A 23,785-nucleotide genomic window follows, 5' to 3' on the forward strand; every position below is an offset into this window, starting at 1 on the left:
TGGGACAGAATGTACAGTCAAAAAGGATGGAAATTTAATTCAGTGTTGACTCCCTTGGTGGGAACGGAGTAGTTTCTCCCGGGAAGGACAATATAAGTGGGAAATGGATAAAAGATAAGAATGCATGTTTGAAGGATACAGTCATGGCCGAAATTGTTGGCACCCTTGATATTTTTCCTGAAAATCAAGTATTTCACACAAAAAAGGTATTGCATTAACACATGTTTTGCTATACACATGTTTATTCCCTTTGTATGTATTGGAACAAATATAAAACAGAGGCAGAAAAGCAAATATGACATAATGTCACACAAAACCCCAAAAATGGGCTGGACAAAAGTATTGGCACCCTTAACTTAATATTTGGTTGCACACCCTTTGGAAAACATAACTGAAATCAGTCGCTTCCTATAACCATCAATAAGCTTCTGACACCTCTCACCCGGAATTTTGGACCACTCTTCCTTTGCAAACAGCTCCAGGTCTCTCTTATTGGAAGGACACCTTTTCCCAACAGCAATTTTAAGATCTCTCCACAGGTGTTCAATGGGATTTAGATCTGGGCTCATTGCTGGCCACTTCAGAACTCTCCAGCGCTTCTTTGCCATCCATTTCTGAGTGCTTTTTGACGTATGTTTGGGGTCATTGTCCTGCTGGAAGACCCAGGATCTTGGACGCAAACCCAGCTTTCTGACACTGGGCCCTACAGTGCGACCCAAAATCCTTTGGTAATCCTCAGATTTCATGATGCCTTGCACACAGTCAAGGCACCCAGTGCCAGAGGCAGCAAAACAACCCCAAAACATCATTGAACCTCCACCATATTTTACCGTAGGTACTGTGTTTTGTTCTTTGTAGGCCTCATTCCGTTTTCGGTAAACAGTAGAATGATGTGCTTTACCGAAAAGCTCTATCTTGGTCTCATCTGTCCACAAGACGTTTTCCCAGAAGGCTTTTGGCTTACTCAAGTACATTTTGGCAAACTGTAGTCTTGCTTTTTTATGTCTCTGTGTCAGCAGTGGGGTCCTCCTGGGTCTCCTGCCATAGCGTTTCATTTCATTTAAATGTCGACGGATAGTTCGCGCTGACACTGATGCTCCCTGAGCCTGCAGGACAGCTTGAATGTCTTTGGAACATGTTTGGGGCTGCTTATCCACCATCCGGACTATTCTGCGTTGCAATCTTTCATCAATTTTCCTCATCCGTCCACGACCAGGGAGATTAGCTACAGTGCCATGGGTTGCAAACTTCTTGATAATGTTGCGCACTGTGGACAAAGGCAAATCTAGTTCTCTGGAGATGGACTTGTAACCTTGAGATTGTTGATATTTTGCCACAATTTTGGTTCTCAGGTCCTCAGACAGTTCTCGTCTCCTCTTTCTGTTGTCCATGCTTAGTGTGGCACAGACAGACACACAATGCAAAGGTTAAGTGAACGTCTCTCCTTTTTATCTGCTTTCAGGTGTGATTTCTATATTGCCCACACCTGTTACTTGCCCCAGGTGAGTTTACAGGAGCATCACATGCTTGTAACATTCTTATTTATCCGCAGTTGTGAAAGGGTGCCAATACTTTTGTCCAGCCCATTTTTGGAGGTTTGTGTGACATTATGTCGAATTTGCTTTCTTTCCTCCCTTTTTTTGTTTTGTCCCAATACACACAAAGGGAATAAACATGTGTATAGCAAAACATGTGTTAATGCAATACGTTTCGTGAGAAATACATGATTTCCTGGAGAAATATCAAGGGTGCCAACAATTTCGGCCATGACTGTATATTAAATGAAGGGAAATTGCATACTTTTCAAAACTTAAAGAAGAATAAAGATTTATTTATCACGTTTGATGAGTGGCGGTATCATCAACTAAACCATTTTGTTTCAAGTCTCCCACAACTACTAAGGACATCGAAGGATATGTATCCATCTGAAAAATTGTTAAATGAAAAAATAACTCCAGAATGCATTACCTCGAGGATTTATAAGATCCTTATGACTATGGAAGGAACTGATCCTCCGGGGTTCTTGGAAAAATGGGAAAAGGAGCTTGAAACAGAATTGAATGCACAGCAAAGGAATAAAGTTTTTAAATTAACACATGAGGTGACAAATATGAGCACAGTGGAAATTAACTATAAATGTATAGCTAGATGTTATATTACACCAAACGTAGCTCACAGGCAACAAGTAGATATTTCACCTCTGTGCTGGAGAGGATGTGGGGAAAGGGGTACAATGGCACATATATGGTGGGGTTCCACGAAAATACAGAATTACTGGAGGGAAATAAATTCAACATATTCAATAAATATGTGGATAACTATACAGAGTGATCCATGGAGGTGTTTATTTCATAACTTTGAGCCCCCAGTGAAACTATACAAAAATAGGGTACTTTATCACCTAATCAGTGCCGCTAAGGGTTTGATTCCCAAGTTTTTGGTAGGTTCCTGAAGCACCAAGAATTAATGAATGGATAAATAGGGTTGAAAATATTTATAGGATGGAGGAGCTATTAACATGGAGGAGGATAAAATGAAAAAAATTAGGAAAATATAGTGTAGTTGGTTGAAATGTAAAACCTCTGAAAGATTTATGGAACTGGTTGGAGTTGAGGGGGAAGTTAGAAATCAGAAGAGAGCCTTAAATGGAGAAAATGGGGTAAATGGAATACGTATATCTGAAATATTTTTGTAATTGTCTTGTTGTTCCTTTTGTATTGAAAATCAAATAAAAGTTTAAATAAAAAAAAAGAAAAAAAATGCAAACTGCAGTGTGGACTGTAGAAAACCCACCATTGTGATTATCTAACACAAGACAGTCAAAGCATAGGTGCTACCATTAAACCAGAAATAAGATTTTTAAGATATTAACACACCAAATAAAAGGATTATTGCCATTATGGCAGTCATTTTTACATGCATAGTAAAACAATAAAAAGACTATGCTACCTCTCTACTATGCTTTAACTTATAACTGAATTTTTTATTTTGTGTGACTGGGGATATATTCCACTGTTTCCTACATATATCGGAACATCAAGAAGGCCATACACTACATATACACATTGTACAGTTTCTGCACAATCTTTTTAGAGTTATCAAAATTATGTAATGTGAGAACAACTCTAAACAATTCATTTAATTTGTATCAATTTAGGCAGGCCCCAGAACTACAATGCTGTGAGAAAGTATGTGCCCCATTCCTGTTTTTTTTGTTTTTTGCATATATGTCACACTTAAAAGACTCAGATCATCAAACAAGTTTTAATATTACACACAGATAATCCAAGTAAATGCAAAATGCAATTTTTAAATTATGATTTAATTTATTATGGGAAAAAACTGTTCAAACCTGCCTGACTCCAAGTAATTGCCCCTAAACCCCATAACCCAAGTGCGCTTGAGCTTAAGGCCACAAACTGATGGCCAGACATTCTCCTTCAGGATTTTCTGGTAGCGCACAGGATTCATGGTTCCATCAAATATGGCAAGTCACCTAGGTCCTGAAGCTGCAAAGCACTACCACCACGTTTGACTGTTGGCATGATGTTCTTTTTATGAAATGCTGTGTTAGATTTGCGCCAGATGAAACAGGATGCACACCTTCCAAAAAGTTAAACTTTTGTCTCAGCAGTCCACAGAATATTTGCCCAAAAGTCTTGGGAATAATCAAGATGTTTTTTGGCAAATGTAACACAAGCCATTGTGTTTTTTTGGTCAGCAGTGGCTTTCACCTTGGAATTCTGCCATGGATGCCATTTTTGACCAGTCTCTTTCTTACTGTTGAATCATGAACACTGACCTTAACTGAGGCAAGTGAGGCCTGCAGTTCTTTAAATGTTGTTCTGGGTTATTTTATGACTTTCTTAATGAGTCTTCGTTGTGCTCTTGGGAATATTTTTGAAAGGCCGGCCACTCCTTGGAAGGTTCACCACTGTTCCAAGTTTTCTCCATTTGTGGATAATGGCTCCATAGTTCGCTGGAGTCCCAAAGCCTTAGAAATGGCTTTGTAACCCTTTCCAGACTGACACGTCAGTCACTTTGTTTCTCATTTGTCTTTGAATTTCTTTAAATTGCGACATGATGTGTTGCTTTTTGAGATCTTTTAGCATGCTTCACTTTATCAGACTGCTTCTATTTAAGTGATTTCTTGATTCAAAAGATCTGGCAGTAATCAGTGAAAAAGAAAAAAAGTGCATCGCTACTGATACATAAATATATGAAAGTAAACCCGCAAATAATAAAATAGGCCAATAATAAAATATGAAAATCATGCACTAAAAAAAAATCATATAAAGTCCAATTTTACAGTGCTCAAGAGCTTGAAAAGATAAATCTTAATGAAACAAAATACCACCAATAGTGCTATAAAGAAATCCAAAAGTGATGACTGGAAACTCCATCTGGTGATGGAAGAAAGCCCACAATCCAAAGAGACGCACTATAGCTTCTTACCAGAATGCAGTGAACCCTGCATGAAACAGATGGGCCAAACAATGCTATATCACATCCAAAGAGAACAGCTCCTCTGCCTGGTGTGCAAGATGGATATTAGGCTCTCAAATCACTCAAAAGTAGAATACAAAAACACTTCCATAGTGTAAAACCACAAGGTATAATTTAATAAAAACTAGAAAAGACACTCACATGCTAAAAGGCATCAACGGGCTTGTCAGCCCATGGAAGAAACTAAAAAAAAATGGCATTCAAATGGCTTGCTGTGGGTCAGACATCAATCCCTGTCCAATCACGATCCACGTGCATGATGCCATTACCGTAACAAGCCCCCTCCAACGCGTTTTGTCAGAGGTGTCATCATCTGAAGAGTGGGCCAAACCCAAACCTAAAAATTGCATTTTGTATTTACTCGGGTTATCTTTGTGTAATATTACAATTTGTTTGATGATTTAGAAATCATTTAGGTGTGAAAAATAGGCAAAAAAACCCAAAACACCAAGACTTTTTCATAGCACTGTAAATAGTAGATCTAAAGCATACCTCCCAACTTTCTGAGATGGGAACGAGGGACACCTATTTTCAAAAGTATGCAAGTGTAGGACACACCCCCTGCCATGCCCCCTTAAAGGAGAAAAAAATTATTTGTTAAAATATTTGTTAAAACTACAAGTGCTTTTTTTTTTACCAATAATATTCTTTGTCTACAAAGCAGCAATTTAGGAATTGGATGAAAGGTTTAGCACTGTAAAACACTTTGATAGATAAAAACTGCATTTTTCATACAGTTATACAGTTGAGACCAAAATGAGGGACAAATGAGGAGGAAGGAGGGACAGGTGGGAGCTATGCTAAAGGAGGGATTACTTTAAGACTATATAATGTATGGTCAGCTTTAGAGGTAACATCTGTGAAGCACAAAAAAAACAAAACAAGAGAATGAAGTTTCTGACCGAGACCCGGAGATTTAAAAATAAAATAAATAAATATATATACATACACACACACACACACACACACACACACACACACACACACACACACACACACACATACATATATATATATATTAATATATATATACACATATATATATATATACACACATATATATATATATATATATATATATATATATATATATACACACACACACACACACAAACACCCCCAATATATAGATTCAGAAATAGAGATGAATGTTCGTGTGTATATGAGGTTTGAGGTTGCTGATACTCCTCTGTACTGTCCCCACTGTGAACAGGTGTCACATTGAAAACGAATGTGACGTAACTGGACTGCCATTGACAGGCAGTGGCTATAGCTATGTGGTCAGTGCATTTTGTTCTTGCTACACAAGCAATAACATGTTTTTTTCAGTACATGAGATTGGTGGGGTATGCATTCTGCTGTAGAAATGTCTATGTAATATTATGACAGACATCCATACAGTAGGTAAAGGTAAAAGAAGGTATCTGTAAGACATTGAGTTTCTAGTACATTCCATCTTCCTTTCATCCCCTCTGACCCAGGAAACAGCTTTCCAGCTCTCTGCACAAATCAGTCAGCACTGTTAAAAGGAATGGGACTTCATCATATATAAAAAGTCAGCTTGTAGGAGATTGTAAGTCCTGTTTCACAAGGGCTACAGCTTGCATCAGAGCAGTGTGAACACCAAACTTTTTCACAGCATTTGTAGAGCTTTCAGCAAGCTTTGTTGAATCTTTCAAATTACCATTCAGCAAATGTTTGTAATTGTTGAACATAGATCCTAATAGAAGTTCTGATTGCCACTTTAAAAAAAGCTGCTAGCAGGCTTCAGCACTACTCAAAGCTTGTTGAAAGCACTCCCATTAAGATCTGTGTATAACATATTCAAACAGGAGTGGAGGGGTGCTTTAAAAGCTTAGGGAAAACTGCTGAAACTTGCGTAAAGCTGGTTGAAAGTTTGATAAAATCTTGCCGTACACACTACTCTTATACAAACTGAAGCCTGTGTGAAACAGGCCCAAGAGAAATTGGAGCTTTTGTTGTGTTTCAGAGATCTGTACATTATCCCACATTTTTAGAAACACATACTCCCCAACTTTCTAAAGATAGAAAAGAAGGATGTCTTTTAGCACAAAGTCCCAAATGCAGACAAATGACTCATCATTACCATGTCCTCGGCTACATGGACATTAAAAATGGATACACAAAAAAAAATGGTGGAACTGATAGTGTGGAGAAATGATACTAAACACAACGCCACCCTTGTTTTCTCCAAAAATTCAGTAACAGGACAGTCAGATTAATATCTCCTATCGGTGTTAAGCAGTCAAAGAAGAAAGTACATCTGACAAAAAATAGTGCACTTTGAAGGAATCCAGAGCTTTATAAACTTTAATCAGTTCAGGGTCTTCAAAGTACCTTGTATAAGGCCCTGTTGTAAATATTCTGGTAAGCAGCTTTAGGAATATACATCTGTAAGATTAGGATAGTGATTTATACTGACCTACAACTAAACTCAACAAAGTTAGGTTTCAATTATATTCCATAACTGCAACGTCCCAGTTGGTTGCATGAATGTAGAAGAATATACAACTCAGACACCAAACATGATTATTTTATAAGGGAAGAAGGATAGTAAGATGCATCAGACTTGTCATATTTGGTATCTAACAAATCATAATTTTATTCTGCTAAATAATATGCTGGTTTTTAGATGGCGGAACCATGTAATATAAAAACATAGATGTATCAAGGATAGTTGGTATTAAGAGTTTATCCACTGGACACTATAAAAAATGCTAGCACGTCTACAATACACCCCTCAAAATTTTGTATACAATAAAAGGTAGTTGCACTAGCAGCTGAGAGCTCTCATTTTTCTATTGGAACTATTAGGAATATTACAAGTCATTTAAGAGAGCCAGTGACTCTTTCAAAATCAGATTGAACTGAATCTTCAAGTGATCCAAATTGTGCACTGTACCAAAGACCAGGTAAACTCTACTTAAAGCTGAACTAAAGGGATCTTTACTTACCTTTCTTCCACACGGTCCACAAACCCTGCCAGCACCAGGATCTTCTGTGTACCGGACTTTGGACATCTTCATTGGGCACCGTCGATTGACATCATTCATGCACACGTGCAGGAGCAAGTCATCCTGGCACACAGGGACTTGGCCGGTGCTGTAGACTAAGCAGCGCATGCGCCACTCTGTTTACATGCCTAAGAATGCTGAAAGCAGGCAGGTAGGTGTATTTTATTGCAGGAGAGATATGGGGGGGTATTTACTAAAACAGCATGGTGCAAAATCTGCTACATCTCTGCAGAGAATCCAATTAGCTTCCAGGTCTTATTGTCACAGCTTAATTGAACAAGCTGAAGCTAGAAGCTGATTGGCTACCATGCACAGCTGCACCAGGTTCTCTGTGTACCAGTTTTAGTAAAACTCCTGCATTGCATGTTTATTCTTCAATAAAGAACCTGCCTGCTCACAGTGAGTAACAGCAGAACTTTAGTCCTGGTTTAAGTATTTTTCATGTTTAGGTCTCGTACACAGGGACATATAGAGGCTCAAAAGTACTCAAGTGAATATTCTCAGTGCTTTCTAGCACTTGGAGGGCCAAAGGTGGCACATACAACCAGATAAACAAATGAATGGCTGTAATTGTGTAAACATGTGTTTGTCAGAATACCTGATCAGGAGTTGCAGGCACTATTTGGCTAAAAAACTGTTTACACGGCTCCTCCAATCTTCAGATCAAAATTTGTCAAGCCATCTGTGGGTCAAATGTCATCTGATTCAACAGGAAACTAATAAATATTAATTTGTGTGGGGCCAACTCTTGATTATAGTCAAGCAAACTGGAAAATCTCTGTGCAGGGTGAGAGAGTGTGTACATTACAAAACCCATAAGTGTTTTTTTCACCATTGCTTCCCTTTCATGCTTACATTCCAAAATAAATGCAATAATGTTGAGTTTAGATTTGAAGGTTAGTGTAAAAAAATGCACTCATATATACTACCTTCTGCCCCCTCTAAACATACAATTGAAAGTGTTCTATCTGTGCAGTAATTGCAAAGAAAACCTATTGATATTTAGCTCTGTTCTGCGTCATCTTCAAACTTGCTCACACATTTCAAGGAGTCGAGTTGGCCCTTCCAATTATTTTATTGGACTACAGGGTAATTAATGTCTATGTTGTGGAGATTAGGAGAGTAGGAGGATTTGAGTAATTTAGGAAAGACAACTGAGCAAGGCTGACACCACTTCCTTCATAATAAATGCTGTGTGTTATCAGCCATCAACAATATTTAAAGTGTTACTAAACCCAGGGACCCTGCATTCACTATATCTGGTCTCCCACAGTACACACAACATGGAAAAGCAATTATTTTAGTAAATATAAACAGCTAAATACCTTTTCTCATCAGCAGATACAGCAGTCTTGTGACTTCTATCAGTGTCCAGCAGAGCACATGTTAAAGCTTGTAGGAGGAGTTTTATTTCAGCTCTAGGAGGATGCAGAACCCCTGACCTCTGTCTGGACAGTGCTGATTGGCCCTGTGCTGATCACATGCACTCCCCCAAGAAAACAAACCTCTCTAGCAATACACACCAAACTGAGCATGTGAAGAGTGAATTCACACTATATGTCTTTATCAGGAGATAAGAGTAGAGCACTGGAAGAAGGGGAGGGTCAGAGAAGTCAGGATCAAACAGCATTTTTACACAATGCAGAGGATTAACCCCTTAGGTTCCACAGTGAGTATAACAAGCATGCTTTACTGCATGTATAGACTGCTTTTACTGTTGTGGGTTTAGTAACACTTTAATTCCAGCAATGCTATTTTAGATTCTTTATTAGGCGTTACTGTTATTGAGTTCTTTTCCTTTGTTAGGTCTGCTAATGGGGCATCCATTAAAATGTAGCTAAAAGATTAAAAAAATGAATACTAACAAGCATGCTTTACTGCATATACAGACTGATTTTACTGTTGTTGGTTTAGTAACACTTTAGGAGTTGAGTGCATTTAAGGTAGATTAACAGACATTTTTCTGTACTTGCAGGGTCTTTGAAGGCTGGGAAATATGCATGCATGGCAGAGATGTACTAAATATGTTTTATTTTTTTTTTATATTCTATACTGTAGAGCAACCACTGAAGAGGGTCAGAGGAATTTGGTTTCAAATAGGAGCCTTAAGGAAAGAAAATGAAATTTTAGGATGTCAATAGTGACTGTAACAAATTAAATTTTTTTTATCAAAGTATGGAAGTATTGTAATCTCTGGCAAATTATTACTATGTCTTTCTTTCCTGGAGAGGGAAATCCCCTAATTTTTTCCCCTGCAGTCACAGGCTGACAGACATACAGGAATTGTAGCTCCCAATGAGGTCACCCTTGTCTAGTCCTTTTACATTTTTTTAAAGCATTTCACTGTTTTTTTTAATTAGGAATGGTGGTGGAGGCAGTGGTGATGGTGGCTCAAACATAAGAAGACTGCATTTTTTTGAAGGGTCTGCTGAATCTCCACACGTTTCTGCTTTAGCTTTAAAATATCAAATTGCTCTCACATTGCAACCTTTGCATGACATGTCTTGTAATGATGATGTTAATAACTTAATCATACAACACAAAAAAAGATACACTACAGATGAACTTAAAATGAATACCATGTAAATAGAACAATGGGCAATCATTGTGATCTCACCAGGTTCTAGGAAACTGAAAGGTAGCTCCTAAACACAATAATCTAAATATAAATTAATTTTCCTTCTTAAAGAAAATGTATTACACTTTTTTTTTATTGCTCAGGACCAAAAAAATGAAGTGATTATGGCTTATAGAGCACAAAATCTTAAAGCACAACTTTTGCCTCCCACACTGCAAGATGTAATGCTTAGGTCTAGCTCCAGCACTCCTCTCCAAGTCCCATCATGAAACCAACAGGGATATCTTCAATTCTGTGGTTTCTTGGGAGACTCCTGCACTTGAGAGGTTGCACTTGCCAAGGCAATTATGATTTGATTTCTCAGTTTGTGGTATAATACAAAAAATGCACAATGAGAATAAGGCTAAAGCTGCCTACAAACATTAGATGTCACCCTGCTATACAAAGCTTACCTGGTCACAAAATATTCTTCCTAATGAAAGATCTCTCTACAAACAAGCAAAGTGGAATTGTTCCTAAATTTGTGCTTGTTGAAGAAAGATGAAGGTCTGCTGCAGATGTCAGTGTTTCTTGAAGAAAACAATAGAGATGAGCCAGGAAATTTCATCCAAGTAAACCAGCTTTCTCCTGAGCAGGCTAAGCCATGGAGTGTTGGCAATGGAGATGCTTAAAAAACATATCCAACCATAAGCATCCAGAGAGCGTGAATGTTCTCCATTGCCTGTAGGCAAGACATGCTATGTGAGAACAGAACTGGGAACTGTGGCAGGATTTAATAACCAACCTCTGGGATCAGGGGTGGACTGACCACTCATGGGGCCCCCTGGCAATAGGGGATCATGGGGCCCCTGTGTCCTTGCCCAAACTCAAAAAAGCCTATGAAAAAGGTACCAGGGGCATCTCATGGGACCCCCTACTGACCCCGGGCCCTCGGGCAGTGCCCGAGTTTCCAAATTGTCAGTCTGCCCCTGTCTGGGATCACAGATAGATAAAAAGATCTCTTCATAACCTGTAAAAACTACACATTTACAGATCTGATTGGATGTTATTGTATTCAATCCCAGTTTCTGGTGACACTTGTCTCAATGAATGTCTCAGGTTTTTAAAACAGTTTAGATGGAGAATAGGATCCATCTGTTTCTTCACGCGTCTTGTTCTCTTGCATTTTGCTAAGGGGTGTTACTCTAAATATAAACATACTGTAGCAGTGGTGTCCCTAGGTTTGGTGTCACCCGGTGCTGTAACAATTGGTGTCACCCCTTCGACGATCCCTGCAGGATAGATTGGATCTGCGGATTGAGCATAATGGATCTGAGTCCGACCCAGTATCCTCCCCAATCCGCAGATCCGATCCATCCTGCGGGGATCTTCGGCTTGCAACCTATACGAGGTTAACTGATCTCTCCACGAATTCCATGAAAAGGTATGTTTTAAAGCAAGCCGACGATCCCCGCAAGATGGATCAGATCTGCGGATTGGGGAGCACAATGGATCGGACTCCAATCCATTAAGCTCAATCCGCAGATCCGATCCATCTTGCGGGGATCGTCAGCTTGCTTTAAAACTTACCTTTTTGTGGAGCGGGTCCAGTGTCACCCTGTGCCATAGGTGTCATCCGGTGCAGCGCGCACCCCCCTCACGTGCCTAGGAATGCCCCTGTACTGTAGATATTGTAACTGGATACATAATATGGCTCTCAACTATGGTATTAAGAGCCTGGAAGAGCAGTCTCAGCAGCAGTGTCCATGAAATGATTTGCAATGTTGCTAATAGGAGTCTCATTTCCTTTTACAGACTTTTGATAAATGACAGAGATATGAGGAAGTGGACAATGGTAACATTCTTCAGGTTAGCATGGAATGTAAAATATGTTCACTATATGCTTTTTGTTCCCTCCATGGGGGTTTGTGTGCTTTTCAGAACCGGGAAGTTACAAGTATAATAGTATCGTTTATTGCTGGATTAACTCAATTGTGCTACCTGGTGGAGTTATTTATCTAATCTCATTCTGTGCAGACAGCAGCTGCCACCAGTGCATTTAAACATGTTAAAGGCCAGCACCATCCAAAGGTACAATTTGCATGGTCTATCGCTACATGCTGAAACTTCATAGCTCTTGGGCATTTTATTGAAAGAGATACACTTCAGGAGTTCCAGTTCCTCTTACCTATAGCAGCTGGTAAAAAAAAATCCAAATTATGGTATCATGCGAAACTGTTGGATCCTCCATAGTATAAAATGAACACAAAACTCAATTTATCAACTGTGACAGCAATGATTATGGTATGGTACAGCATGCATATTCTCAGATAAAATCTGGTGGAAGGAAATGTCTGGAATCTATGAGTTAAGCCTAACCCCAGACCATATTATTTTTAAATTTTTATTTGTGCTTGTGACTCCATTAGGTACGTTTGCCCCCACCTACTGTCCCTGTGACATCAATAAAAGAAATGCTGGTTGTAATCATTACTGGATTTGGAAGTCACCAACAAACAAACACTTTCAGCAGTTGAAACCTATCCACTCTGCTAAAAGTATTTTTTGTGTCTTTAATAGGGAGGTTTACCATGCCTTTGTCAGTACCAGGAATTGCGCTGACCCTTTAAAGCAGAGTTCCGCTCACTCTGTAAAAAACTAAAAGTCAGCAGCTACAAAATCTGTACCTGCTGACTTTTAAAAAAAAAAAAGCCATTCACCTGTCCCAGGATCTCGCCGCAGCCCAATTCATCGGCCGTCCTGTATTCCTGGCGCTGGCATCTTCAGTGTGGGCTTGCGGCTTCACAGCCGGGTGCCCACTGCGCATGCACGAATAGCGCTGCGCTTCATGAATGGCCCCGTCGTCTTCTGTGACCTGTCACGTGTCCCACAAGACTTCGGGGAGGGAGGGTAGGAGGACAACTTCCGCTTCCGATCGCCTAGGTGATGGAAGTGGAAGTGGGTACCAGACAATTTCGGGTACCCGTACCCCCCGCTCCCCAAAGGTGCAAATCCTTAATGGGGAGTGGGGGATCAATCTTTAAAGCGGAACTTCCCCTTTAGGATGGAACTCCACTTTCAGGTTGAGCAAAGCTCACCTGAGACAGCCTTTACCCCAAAACAACAGTGATTGGTCAGCTCCTTGCTGCCCATGTCTAAAGCACCTGTTTCGATTTCCATTTGAGATTCTCTAACCTTGACCTAGTCATTGACCACCGCGGGTGTCAGCAGGGTAACAAATACCAACAAGCCTGCTCTACCAATGGTCCTGCCAGTGGTATGTGCTAGCTAGGGCTCCTTACAGCTTTTTACTGCCATTTTTGACCCTGTTTCTTTATAACCAGTACTTACATAGCACTGTCAATTTACACATCACTTTACATATATACAGTATTGTACATTCACATCAGTCTCTAATCCTCAAGGAGTGTACAATCTAAGGTCCCTAACTCTCATTTATACATACTAGGACAATTTAGAGGATTTTCCTGTCCAAGTGCCAAGGATAGTAGGCCTGGCAAGGTCTTAGCATTAAAACCAGCAATACCCTCTTTCCAATTCCAACCTAAAATGTTTTTGTTGAAGTTGCATCTAATGGATAAGTCTATATTCAGAATATAGTGACCCCTGCATAAAACTGATAGGTGAAACAGCACTTAAAGTGACACTAAACCCCAGACCCTGCATTCACTATGTCTGGTCTCCCACAGTACACACAATTTGAAAATACAATTATTTTAGTAAATATAAACCGCTAAATACCTTTTCTCATCAGCAGTTAGAGCAGTCTTGTGACTTGAGCAGAGCACTGCTTAAAGTTTGTAGGAGGAGTTTTCTTTCTGCTCTAGGAGGATGTGAAACCTCTGACCCTCTGTCTGGACAGTGTTGATTGGCCCTGTGCTGATCACATGAACCCTCCCAAGAAAAAAAAGATAACCCTCTCTAGCAATACACACCAAACTGAGCATGTGCATGTGGCCACGAGTTCAATCTGTACCAGGTGGTCATTTCAACAAGAGGAGGGGCAGAGAAGACAGGATCAAACAGCCTTTTTACACAATGCAGAGGATTAACCCCTTAGGTTCCACAGTGAGTATAACAAGCATGCTTTACTGCATATGCAGACTTATTTTACTATTGTGGGTTTAGTAACACTTTAAGGGGATTAAGATATTGCATACAAAAGTTACACCTCCTTCGGTCAATGTGTAAGGTGAAGGTTGAACCCCCCAAATCACTCAAAAGTATAGTATAAAAAAGCCCTCCATAGTGTAAAACCACAGATGATAGTTTAATTAAAAAAAAAAAAAAAAAAGAAGAAGAATAGCCACTCACATTCTAGAAGGCAATATCAAGCTGAATAAAAATGTACAGAGTTCTACTATATGGCATTCCTGTGGCCTGCTGCAAGTCCAACGCCAACTGTAATCCTAATCACAATCCACATGCGTGATGACGTCATTGTCACAAACCCCACCCGCTGCGTTTTGTCTGGGGGACAGGCTAAGGACCGGCCATCATGCAAAAGGCACATAATTAGTTTACTGCTGCCATCTTAACTACTGGCAATATGCCATCACAGTGACAGAGATAGAATGGGAAATATTGCCTTCGAGGATATGAGTGGCATTTCTCTTTTCTTTTTGTAATAAATTATCATCTGTAGTTTTACACTATGGAAATGTTTTTTAGATTTTACTTCTGAGTAATTTGGAAGTTAAACCTTTATCTTGCACATTATTCGGAGGAGGTGTAACGTTTGGACGCAATATCCCAATCCACTCACGCGCCGTTTTATGCAGGGGTCACTACATTCTGGTAAGAAGCTAGTGTGGGTCTTTCTGGAGTGTGGACTCTTTTCCATCACCAAACGGAGTTTTCCAGTTATCACTTTGTTTTTCTAATCAGCACTTTTGATGCTCGTTTACTCAAGAGGGTTTGAACACTTATTATTGGACTTTTTTTTATATTGCTTTATGCACTAATTTATATGGTTTATTGTATCATATTTTATTATATTATTTATATATCACATTCATGATTTTTTTAGTGCTGCACTTCTTTTACATGTTCACATGTTTTTTGAGTTTATGTATCTGCACTTTTAGTGCTGGCTGCTTCTGGTTATCTACCCAAGCGCAGTGTTTTTTTTTCTGTTTTTGCAAGTCTACATTCCCAATTGTGGTTTACCCCCATATGAATTTCAGTGGCTGGAATCTTCTGATTGCTACTGCTGCTGAGAGAGGCTAGCTGTGGCCGCCGGCCCCATTCACTATAATGGCAGGTCACTGGTGGCCACAGTTATTTGTGGCTATCCATACAGCTGGTGATTTCCACAGGTATAGAGACCCTTTACCTCCTCTTCTGGGGTCTCCTGCCATTGCTCTCCGCTCCACCTCTTGTCTGTGGGCCCTCATAGGAAGCCACTTTCTACGGTGGCACACCTGCAGGCTCACTCCTGAGTCCAGCGGTGTGTGTCCAGAGCTGTACACAGCACAGCTTTGCCGCAACCCCCACTCCCTCGTCACAGGATTTGAGTGACAGCTGGAGCCAGTGGCTCATACTGCTCACAGCCAAGCCTGTGAGGGGAGAGGGGAGAGAGACCTGAAAACAACCACATTGCTGGAGTGATCTAGGACTCCGGTAAGTATTCAGGGAGGGAGGATAAAAAAAACAGCTACTGAATGTGTTTTTTTTTTTGTTTTTTTTTACCTAAATGTATAGAATGCATTTAAGGTAAAAAAACGTTTGACTTTATAACCACTTTAAGAAAAAATAGTTATGTTAGTATATATAACTAAAGTATACATACATGATGCAAAGCATTCTCTGATTGGATGAGGTGGAGATTGTGATTTGTTTGCCCACCTCGCTACCTTGGCTAAGCAGAAAACAACTTGTACTCAAAGAAAAATTAAAGGCATTCTGTGAATGGTGCCCAAACGAAGCAGGCAGGGCCAGTGCACAGCATGGGCAGAAAGGGGCACCTGCCCTGGCCACAGCGTCTCTGTGTAGAGACAGGGGCGCACTTGGAGCTCCAGCAGTTCCCTTCACTTTTTCTACAGTAGCCAAAACCAAATACAGGGTAACAAAGTATTAAGTCCCTCCTAGATTGTAAGCTCGAAAGAGCAGGGCCCTCGATCCCCTCATGTTTTGCATTGTATTGGTATTGTTCTGTCACATGTTCTGTCCCCCTTTGTAATGTACAGCGCTGAGCGAACTATTGGCGCTTCATAAATACTGTATAATAATAATATATCCTCACATGATTACAGAACATTCTGTGCATGGGCTTATTGCTGGGCTGAAACTGATCTTTTGATCTCCCGCTGTCATGGGCTGCCCAAGCGCTGTTACCTTCAGTTATCAGTGCAGTGCTTGTTGAATCAGTCTCTGGTTGCCGACCTGTCAGCTTAGACTGAAGATACACTCAGTCTAGCAGTAAAAAGCTGAGCAGTGAATCTTCACAAATCAGGTGAGGAGATTAACACTTTATCAACACCACCATCAGTCCCTCCCCTCAAGCCAGAGTACTAGGTGTCATCCTAGACTCCAATCTGTCCTTCCAGCCCCAGGTCCATTCGCTGACAAACTCATGTAGACTTCACCTCCGCAACATCTCCAAGAAATGATCGTTCTAACCCCGGAAACCACTAAGCAACTAATTCACTCCCTCATTATATCACACTTCGACTACTGTAACTCCCTCCTCCCCGGCTTACCTCATCGCAGGCTATCCCCGCTTCAGTCTATCTTGAATGCTGCGGCCAGACTCATCCACCTTACTAACTGCTTCGTTTCCGCCACCCCCCTCTGCCAATCCCTCCACTGGCTTCCAATTGCCCAACGGATAAAATTCAAAATACTAACATTGACGTATAAAGCTGTTCATAATACTGCCCCAAACTACATCACCGATCTGGTATCCAAATACCACCCAAAACGTACTCCCTGCTCCTCACAAGACCTCCTACTCTCTAGTTCCCTGGTCTCCTCCTCCCATGCTCGTCTCCAGGGCTTCCCCCATCCTCTGGAACACCCTACCCCAATCCGTCAGACTATCACCTACCCTCCTCACCTTTAGGCACACTCTGAAATCCTCTCTCTTCAGGGAAGCCTACCCCGCCCTCAGCTAATTACTGAACTCCTCCACTCTTCCTACCACTTCATCCCCCACAGTTGCTGAACTCCTCCACTCTTCCTACCACTATCCCCTCCCTCCTAGATTGTAAGCTCTAAGGAGCAGGGCCCTCGAACCCCTCATGTATTGTATTGTTACTGTATTGTCTCATGTACGGTCTCCCACTATAATGTACAGCGCTGAGCAAACTGTTGGCGCTATATAAATCCTGTATAATAATAATAATCTCCCTGCGTTTGTTTGTTTGGTTACACTTAGGCACCTTTCAGACGGGGCGGATCCATCAGCATGATCCGCCTGCTCAGCGGGGGATCTCTCTGCTGATCCCCCTGAGCAGGTGGATGACAGGTCTCTATCCACTCTGCTGCTGCAGAGCGGACACAGACACAGCTCGCTGATTTTAATGGGATGGTTGGATGGAAACAGACCGCCTGTTTGTTTCCACTCAATTGTCATCTGATCTGATCCGCTGGACAGATGAAACGGATCCCCATCTGTCTGTTTTTGGCGTACAGGATTGGATACCGGCGGGTGTCAGCTGACACCCGCCGGTCCATAGAAATCTATGGATTGACCAATTGAGTCCTCCTGAAAAATGGACAGCTGGACCCCATCGGTCTGATCGTGTGAAAGGGGCCTTACTATATGTAGAGTTTAAAGGAGAAATATCACCTCTTAAACCCAGGGCTAGTGCTCCATGCTTGTAGATTAGAAGTACTGTACCTACTTGTCTGTTTGGCTATCTTTTGATTGGCCTTTTTATGTGGACTTCACTGATGGAATGAAGTAGCACATGCAGCAGGAAGACTTTCAATGGAAGGAAAGAAGGACTTCCAGGTCCTCTCCTAAAAAGTTCAATTCGCAGTACTAAAAAGCAACTGGGATATTTTTCTTTGAGGGCTCGTTCAGATATGTGAAGATATGTTGCCTCCTCACCACCTGATTTAATAACTGCTGTACTACCGCACCATAGTTAGATGTGGGGCGGTTGCAGGGTGGCCTCAATGAACTACATTATTGGCGTTCAGCAGTACCCAGCAGCAACATGCTGTTTAAGCTCAGCATTGTGGCATGTGGCCGACTGGTAGCAGCTATGTGTTTTGTGTTCAGGCATTTGGGTGTTGGGAGCCCCAAGGATCCTTTCACAAAGAACAGAGGCCACTTCAGTCTGCAGGGGATCCATGAACAGATCCCTTGCTGAATCAGAGCTCTAGGGCTAGTTTACAATTCCAATGGCCCTCTGAAAAATGGTTTGCATTGGATTTCTTTTTGGTGGTCATTTGACAGATGCAGAGAAGGTATTACATCGCCTCTCACCACTGATTTTAACCCCCTAAAATCTGACACCATGCATGGGGTTGTGGAGTAGCTGCAGTTCAGACCCATTCACTTTCATGGACCATGTTCAGCAGGATATCTGCCTGTCCAATGTGATAGGGGGGACAACGTTGTAATTTTTGCCATGCATGTGTATTCCTCCTTTATAGCTTGTTGGAGGGGGCAGTTGAGAGGCAGTAAAAGCACATCTCAGCATCTGTTTTTACCATCCCTGCCCCCCTCAACCACAAGTGTAAACAAAGCCTTTGTTGGGTTTGTTCACATAGGTGGGCTAAGGGAGCTGGAAGCAAGCAGTTGAGACAATTTTTTTGCTACCCCAAAGCTGAACAAGGTGATGTAGTTGTTCTGTTCACATACCATGACCACAACTCTTTGTGTCCACAGTAAAAATTAAATGGAACAGGGCTACTCTTCAACTGTGTGCAATGTGTACATCTGCAGAGCAGTGGGTCAGTGAGCTAAAAGGAGCAGAGAGGATGTGACATATTGCCTCCTCACCACCTGTCAAACACCCTCTGAATAGTGATCTGCCACATCACTTTTCTGAGTGGCAGCAATGTGTATGGGCCCTTTCAGCACAACTTCCTCGATCAGGGTAACCCTAGATCCCTCTAGTTCCATGCTCCCCTCAGAGCCCACCTCCCGATCCCTAATTCATCCCACTGATTGTCCTCCTCAGACTGACACTACTGATGCAGCACCATTTTTTTCTCTTGGCAACACTGCTAACACAAACATTTTTTCCTTTCAGTGACACCACTGACACAGGGACATTTGTTTTTCTCCACCATCATTAACCCCATATTTGTGCTTCAGTTTTAAACACTTCTGTTGGCTGCAGTGTACCACAACCATTAACCACTAGCCTACAGGGCACTTATACCCCCTTCCTGCCCAGGCCAATTTCCAGCTTTCAGCTTGCAATTGCACAGTCATGCAACACTGTACCCATATGACATTTTTATCATTTTTTTTGTGACGGGGCTTTATTTTGGTGGTATTTAATCAACTCTGGGTTTTTTATTTTTTTCTTAAACCAAAAACCACTGAAAATTTTGGGGAAAAAATAGTTTTTTTAGTTTTTGTTATAAAAGTTTGTAAATAAGTGATTATTCTTCTTCACTGATGTGCGCTAATGAGGCTGCAGTGATGGGCACTGATGGACAACTGATAGGTGGCACTGAAAGGCAGCACTGATACATGGCACTGATAGGCGACACTGAAAGGCAGCTCAGATAGGCACTGATATGTGGCATTGATGTGCACTGGTAGGCACTGATATGTGGCATTGATGTGGCACTGGCACGAGGCACTGATGAGCACTGACACAACGCACTGATGGACACTGACAGGTGGCACAGCTGGGGTTACACTGATCATCAGTGCCCTGATGATCAGTGTACATGTCCCCTCCACGGAAAGCCGATTACCGGCTCTCCTCTCGAGCTGTCAGCGTGACAGCTCAAAAGGAGAGAAATGCCGATAACCGGCATTTCCCTGTTTACATGTGATCAGCTGTGATTGGACACAGCTGATCACGACCGAGCCGACATCTTCGGCTCTTTCCGTGATCGGTGATCCACTGTGTCCGAGGGACACAGCACACCGCCGATCGCCACACTGCTCCCGGAACCGCACATGTGTGGTGAGAATGGGAGGACGTCATATGACATCCTTCCAGAACGAGAGAACCACAGGAGGTGGTTAAATAATAAAGGAGTAATAGTGAGCACTTGGTTATAAATAGCTGCTTACATAAAGGTAAAACCTCTCACCCTCAAAATAAATATATATATATATAAATAAAATGCAGCGCATAAAATAACACAGTGACTAGCGTGAGCGCTTGATTGCGCTACAAGTGATATAAAAGTATACAGTGTACCGTCATATACTGACGTATGGATAAGTGAATCAATAAATAAAGAGTGACTTTGGTGTTTGGTAAACAATAATGACATAAAATCAGCAACATAGATTAAAGTCCAAAGATCCGTGTGATCCGTGTTGGTGAAATCCGTGACTGGAACTGGTAATATGATTGCATTCACCAGAAGCACAAAAATAAAGCGCATGTATATATATAATCCCTTGTGGTCATCTGGGTACAGGTAAGGATGGTGGAATCATCTGGCACACAGTCAGCATACAAGGCAACTCCAGACCTCTCTCATGGGACCCTCTCAGCATTCAAGGATAGCTCCATGGTACTCTCACACCACCGGAAAAAACAGCTCAGAGAATCAGGAATCTCTCCACCTTTGAGGCTTGTTAGTAACAAGCCTGAAACAATAAGGTGCTAATAGTGTAGTATTTATTGAATAAACAGAAACAGAGTAAAAAAACTGAGCAAATGAATAGCTGTCAGCACTCACTCTGGGAATAATCAAAATGGCCGCCGGCCTTTCATGCGGCCTTTACGGCGTGACGTCAATGCAACAAGGCTCCTCACTGATGCGTTTCGTGCGCGTGCACGTTTTCAAATGGGTACCACAACCATTGGTACTATTTCACAAACATGACATACATTTCACTCTGAGCAGCATTATTAGCCATGCCCCCTCCTCCTGGGTAAGGGGGGGGCGTAGTTTGCCATCTTCACCCTGGGTTCTGGATGACCATGTCCCAGCACTGCAAGCAAGTGACCAACTGTGGTTACTATGCAGCAAAGCAAATGGGACCTGGAAGATAGCTTGCGATCGCTGTAGTAGCAGGGGGCTACTACAGTGATTCTCAGCTTCTACAGCAGTTCCAAGCTGGACCAATGCAACTATACAAAAAAATCCATACCTAAAATTCAGCTTTAAAGCTACATTTTTCTTTGGATAGAACATCCAATGGTTAAAACTTTTGTTGAAGTTAGGAATATTTCCCTTCACTTCCTGTTTTGTAGACTTAAAAGGAAGTGGGAAGATATTTTTACAATGTGAAGGATATCCCCAGTTAGAGCAATGTCACAGGAATAAGTGTCCCCATTGTGAGATTTTCCCTTTGGGTGGCAATGCAAAGTTTTGGATTCACACCCACTTTCAATCCCAGTGACATTTGTGATCAGGACAAAATGAAAGAGTAATTCTTCCTAATGGGGACACATTCAGCATTCAAATCTGACAGTGGTTCTAGGTTCTCACTAAAAAAATGTTTGCCTTTAGTTATATATTAAGGTACCAAATCAGAGTATATTATAAAAGGTAAATTATCCATTTGGTATATGGTTGGGTGTTAGCAGCCCCCTCCTCTTAATTATCATTTGTGTTATTTAGTAGTGCAGGAAGCCCTTATTGTGTTTTTACCAAATCAGAGTATCACGTCAGTCATTCTGTGCATGGTGTTTTTGTGCAGGAAGGTGCTGTGCATTAGGGCAACCAATTCATTTTAAATGGGCTGCCAGAACACAAAAAACATGCCCACATCTTTTTTTTCCAATGCACCACACCACACCACAACATTGAAATATGCATTGAGATGCTCTGACAAGGTGCACTGGGGTGCCACCCAAAATAAATTGCAGTAGATCTTGCATTGTGGCAAGGTTCAATAAAATTTGCATTTCATTCCTAGATTGTAAGCTCAAAGGAGCAGGGCCCTTCTCTTGTATTGAACTGTATTGTCTCCCTTTATATTGTAAAGCGCTGAGCAAACTGTAGGCGCTATTGAAATCCTGTATAATAATAATAATAATTGCATGTACTGCAAAGCACAAATCTAAATGGGCCTCAGAGACTGCTTGTTAAGAAAATGTCTACAATTTATAATGGCAGAAGTTTTAAATTTTCAAATATTTAATATCAGACGTTTTGTCTTGATTTTCAAAGCTAGGAGAATTACTAATACACAAATTTGAACCCAAACGACGACACGTCCTGCCTGGAGTTTGCATGTTCTCCCTGTGCCTGTGTGGGTTTCCTCCGGGTACTCCAGTTTCCTCCCACATTCCAAAAACATGCTGGTAGGTTCATTGGATCGTGTCTAAATTGGCCCTAGTATGTATGAATGTAAGTTAGGGACTTTAGATTGTATGCCCCTTGAGGGTTAGGGACTGATGTGAATGTACTATATATATGTAAAGAACTGCATAAATTGATGGCGCTATGTAAGTGCCTGAAATAAATACATTTGTCTGCTAGATCAAATTATTAGATTCTAAACTCTAACGAGCAGGGCCTTCTGATTCCTTTTTGTACCAAACTGTATTGTAACTGTAATGTCTGCCTTCATTTTGTAAAGCGCTGCACAAACTGTTGCCGCTATATAAATCCTGTATAAAAATTGGCAGTTGGCACAAGTTATGATGCATCTTATCACTGACATGATATTCTGGGAAATGGCCACACACGGATTTATTTACTAAAACTGGTTCACTCAGAATCTCGAGCACTTCTGCATGTAAACCAATCAGCTTACAGGTTTTATTACTAAAGCTTAAGTGAACAAGCTGAGACTGGAAGCTGATTGGCTACCATGCACAGGTGCACAAGATTCTGAGTGAACCAGCTTTAGTAAAAAAACCCCACAGCTCCTACATTTATGATTTATGGCTGTTTGAGGCTAAGTGAAAGCTTAGCCATGTTCTTCCTCAAAGTATAGACACCATGATGAATAATAGTAGGATGTATTACGTAAAAGTGGATACTAGATTTTCAATAATAATTACACAAGAGGATACGGAGCTTCTAAATTGTATTGCCACATCAGTGATGTATCAAAATGTTGAAAAGGGTACACACACAGTATACATTTAATACAAAAGGTCTGACATACCTGTGACATTTGAGGCCGCACATTGATTTCACCCAGATTGACACTGTGAGGAATGAGGTTGTTGAGTAGCTGGCAGAGTAGGACTCCATCTCGTAAGGCTTGAGCCAGGTCACATACCTGGGCAGTGTCTAGTGTAACACGATGATTAGGAGGGAGAACTCGGCAGTCAATCAGCCATCGGGCACAGTGCCTCCACAACTCCATATCTGCCACTGCACCCAAATAGGGGGGGAGCAGGGCACCAAGGAGGGCACAGTGAGATACCAGGAAACAGCAGGGTAATGTCAAGTGACTCCTGATCAAAAAATGATGGAATACTTTGATAAAACAGTTGAGAAACAGAGAGCTGGCAAGGTTACATGAAAAAAGGCAGCGGAAATTGTCTTTGGAGAGTACTTTGCAGATTGATTGCAGATACGATGAAAAGAAGTCAGAGAATGCAGAGAC

The 23,785-nt window shown here is 41.3% G+C and overlaps 1 protein-coding gene across 1 annotated transcript in view; it reads right to left on the bottom strand.

Annotated features, from left to right (window-relative positions):
• Positions 1 to 23,785, bottom strand: part of VAV1 (vav guanine nucleotide exchange factor 1) — a 99,038-nt gene extending 75,253 nt beyond the window's left edge. Inside the window, exon 1 of the mRNA XM_089676701.1 lies at positions 23,339 to 23,785. Within this exon, the coding sequence (XP_089532827.1) occupies positions 23,339 to 23,542 (204 nt within the window). The 5' untranslated portion in view covers positions 23,543 to 23,785. The remainder of the gene's footprint in view (positions 1 to 23,338) is intronic.

The sequence above is a fragment of the Staurois parvus genome, unplaced genomic scaffold, assembly GCF_062004578.1.
Source record: "Staurois parvus isolate SC_StPar_1 unplaced genomic scaffold, SC_StPar_1.0 ptg000172l, whole genome shotgun sequence".
In the NCBI taxonomy this organism is placed as follows: Eukaryota; Metazoa; Chordata; class Amphibia; order Anura; family Ranidae; genus Staurois; species Staurois parvus.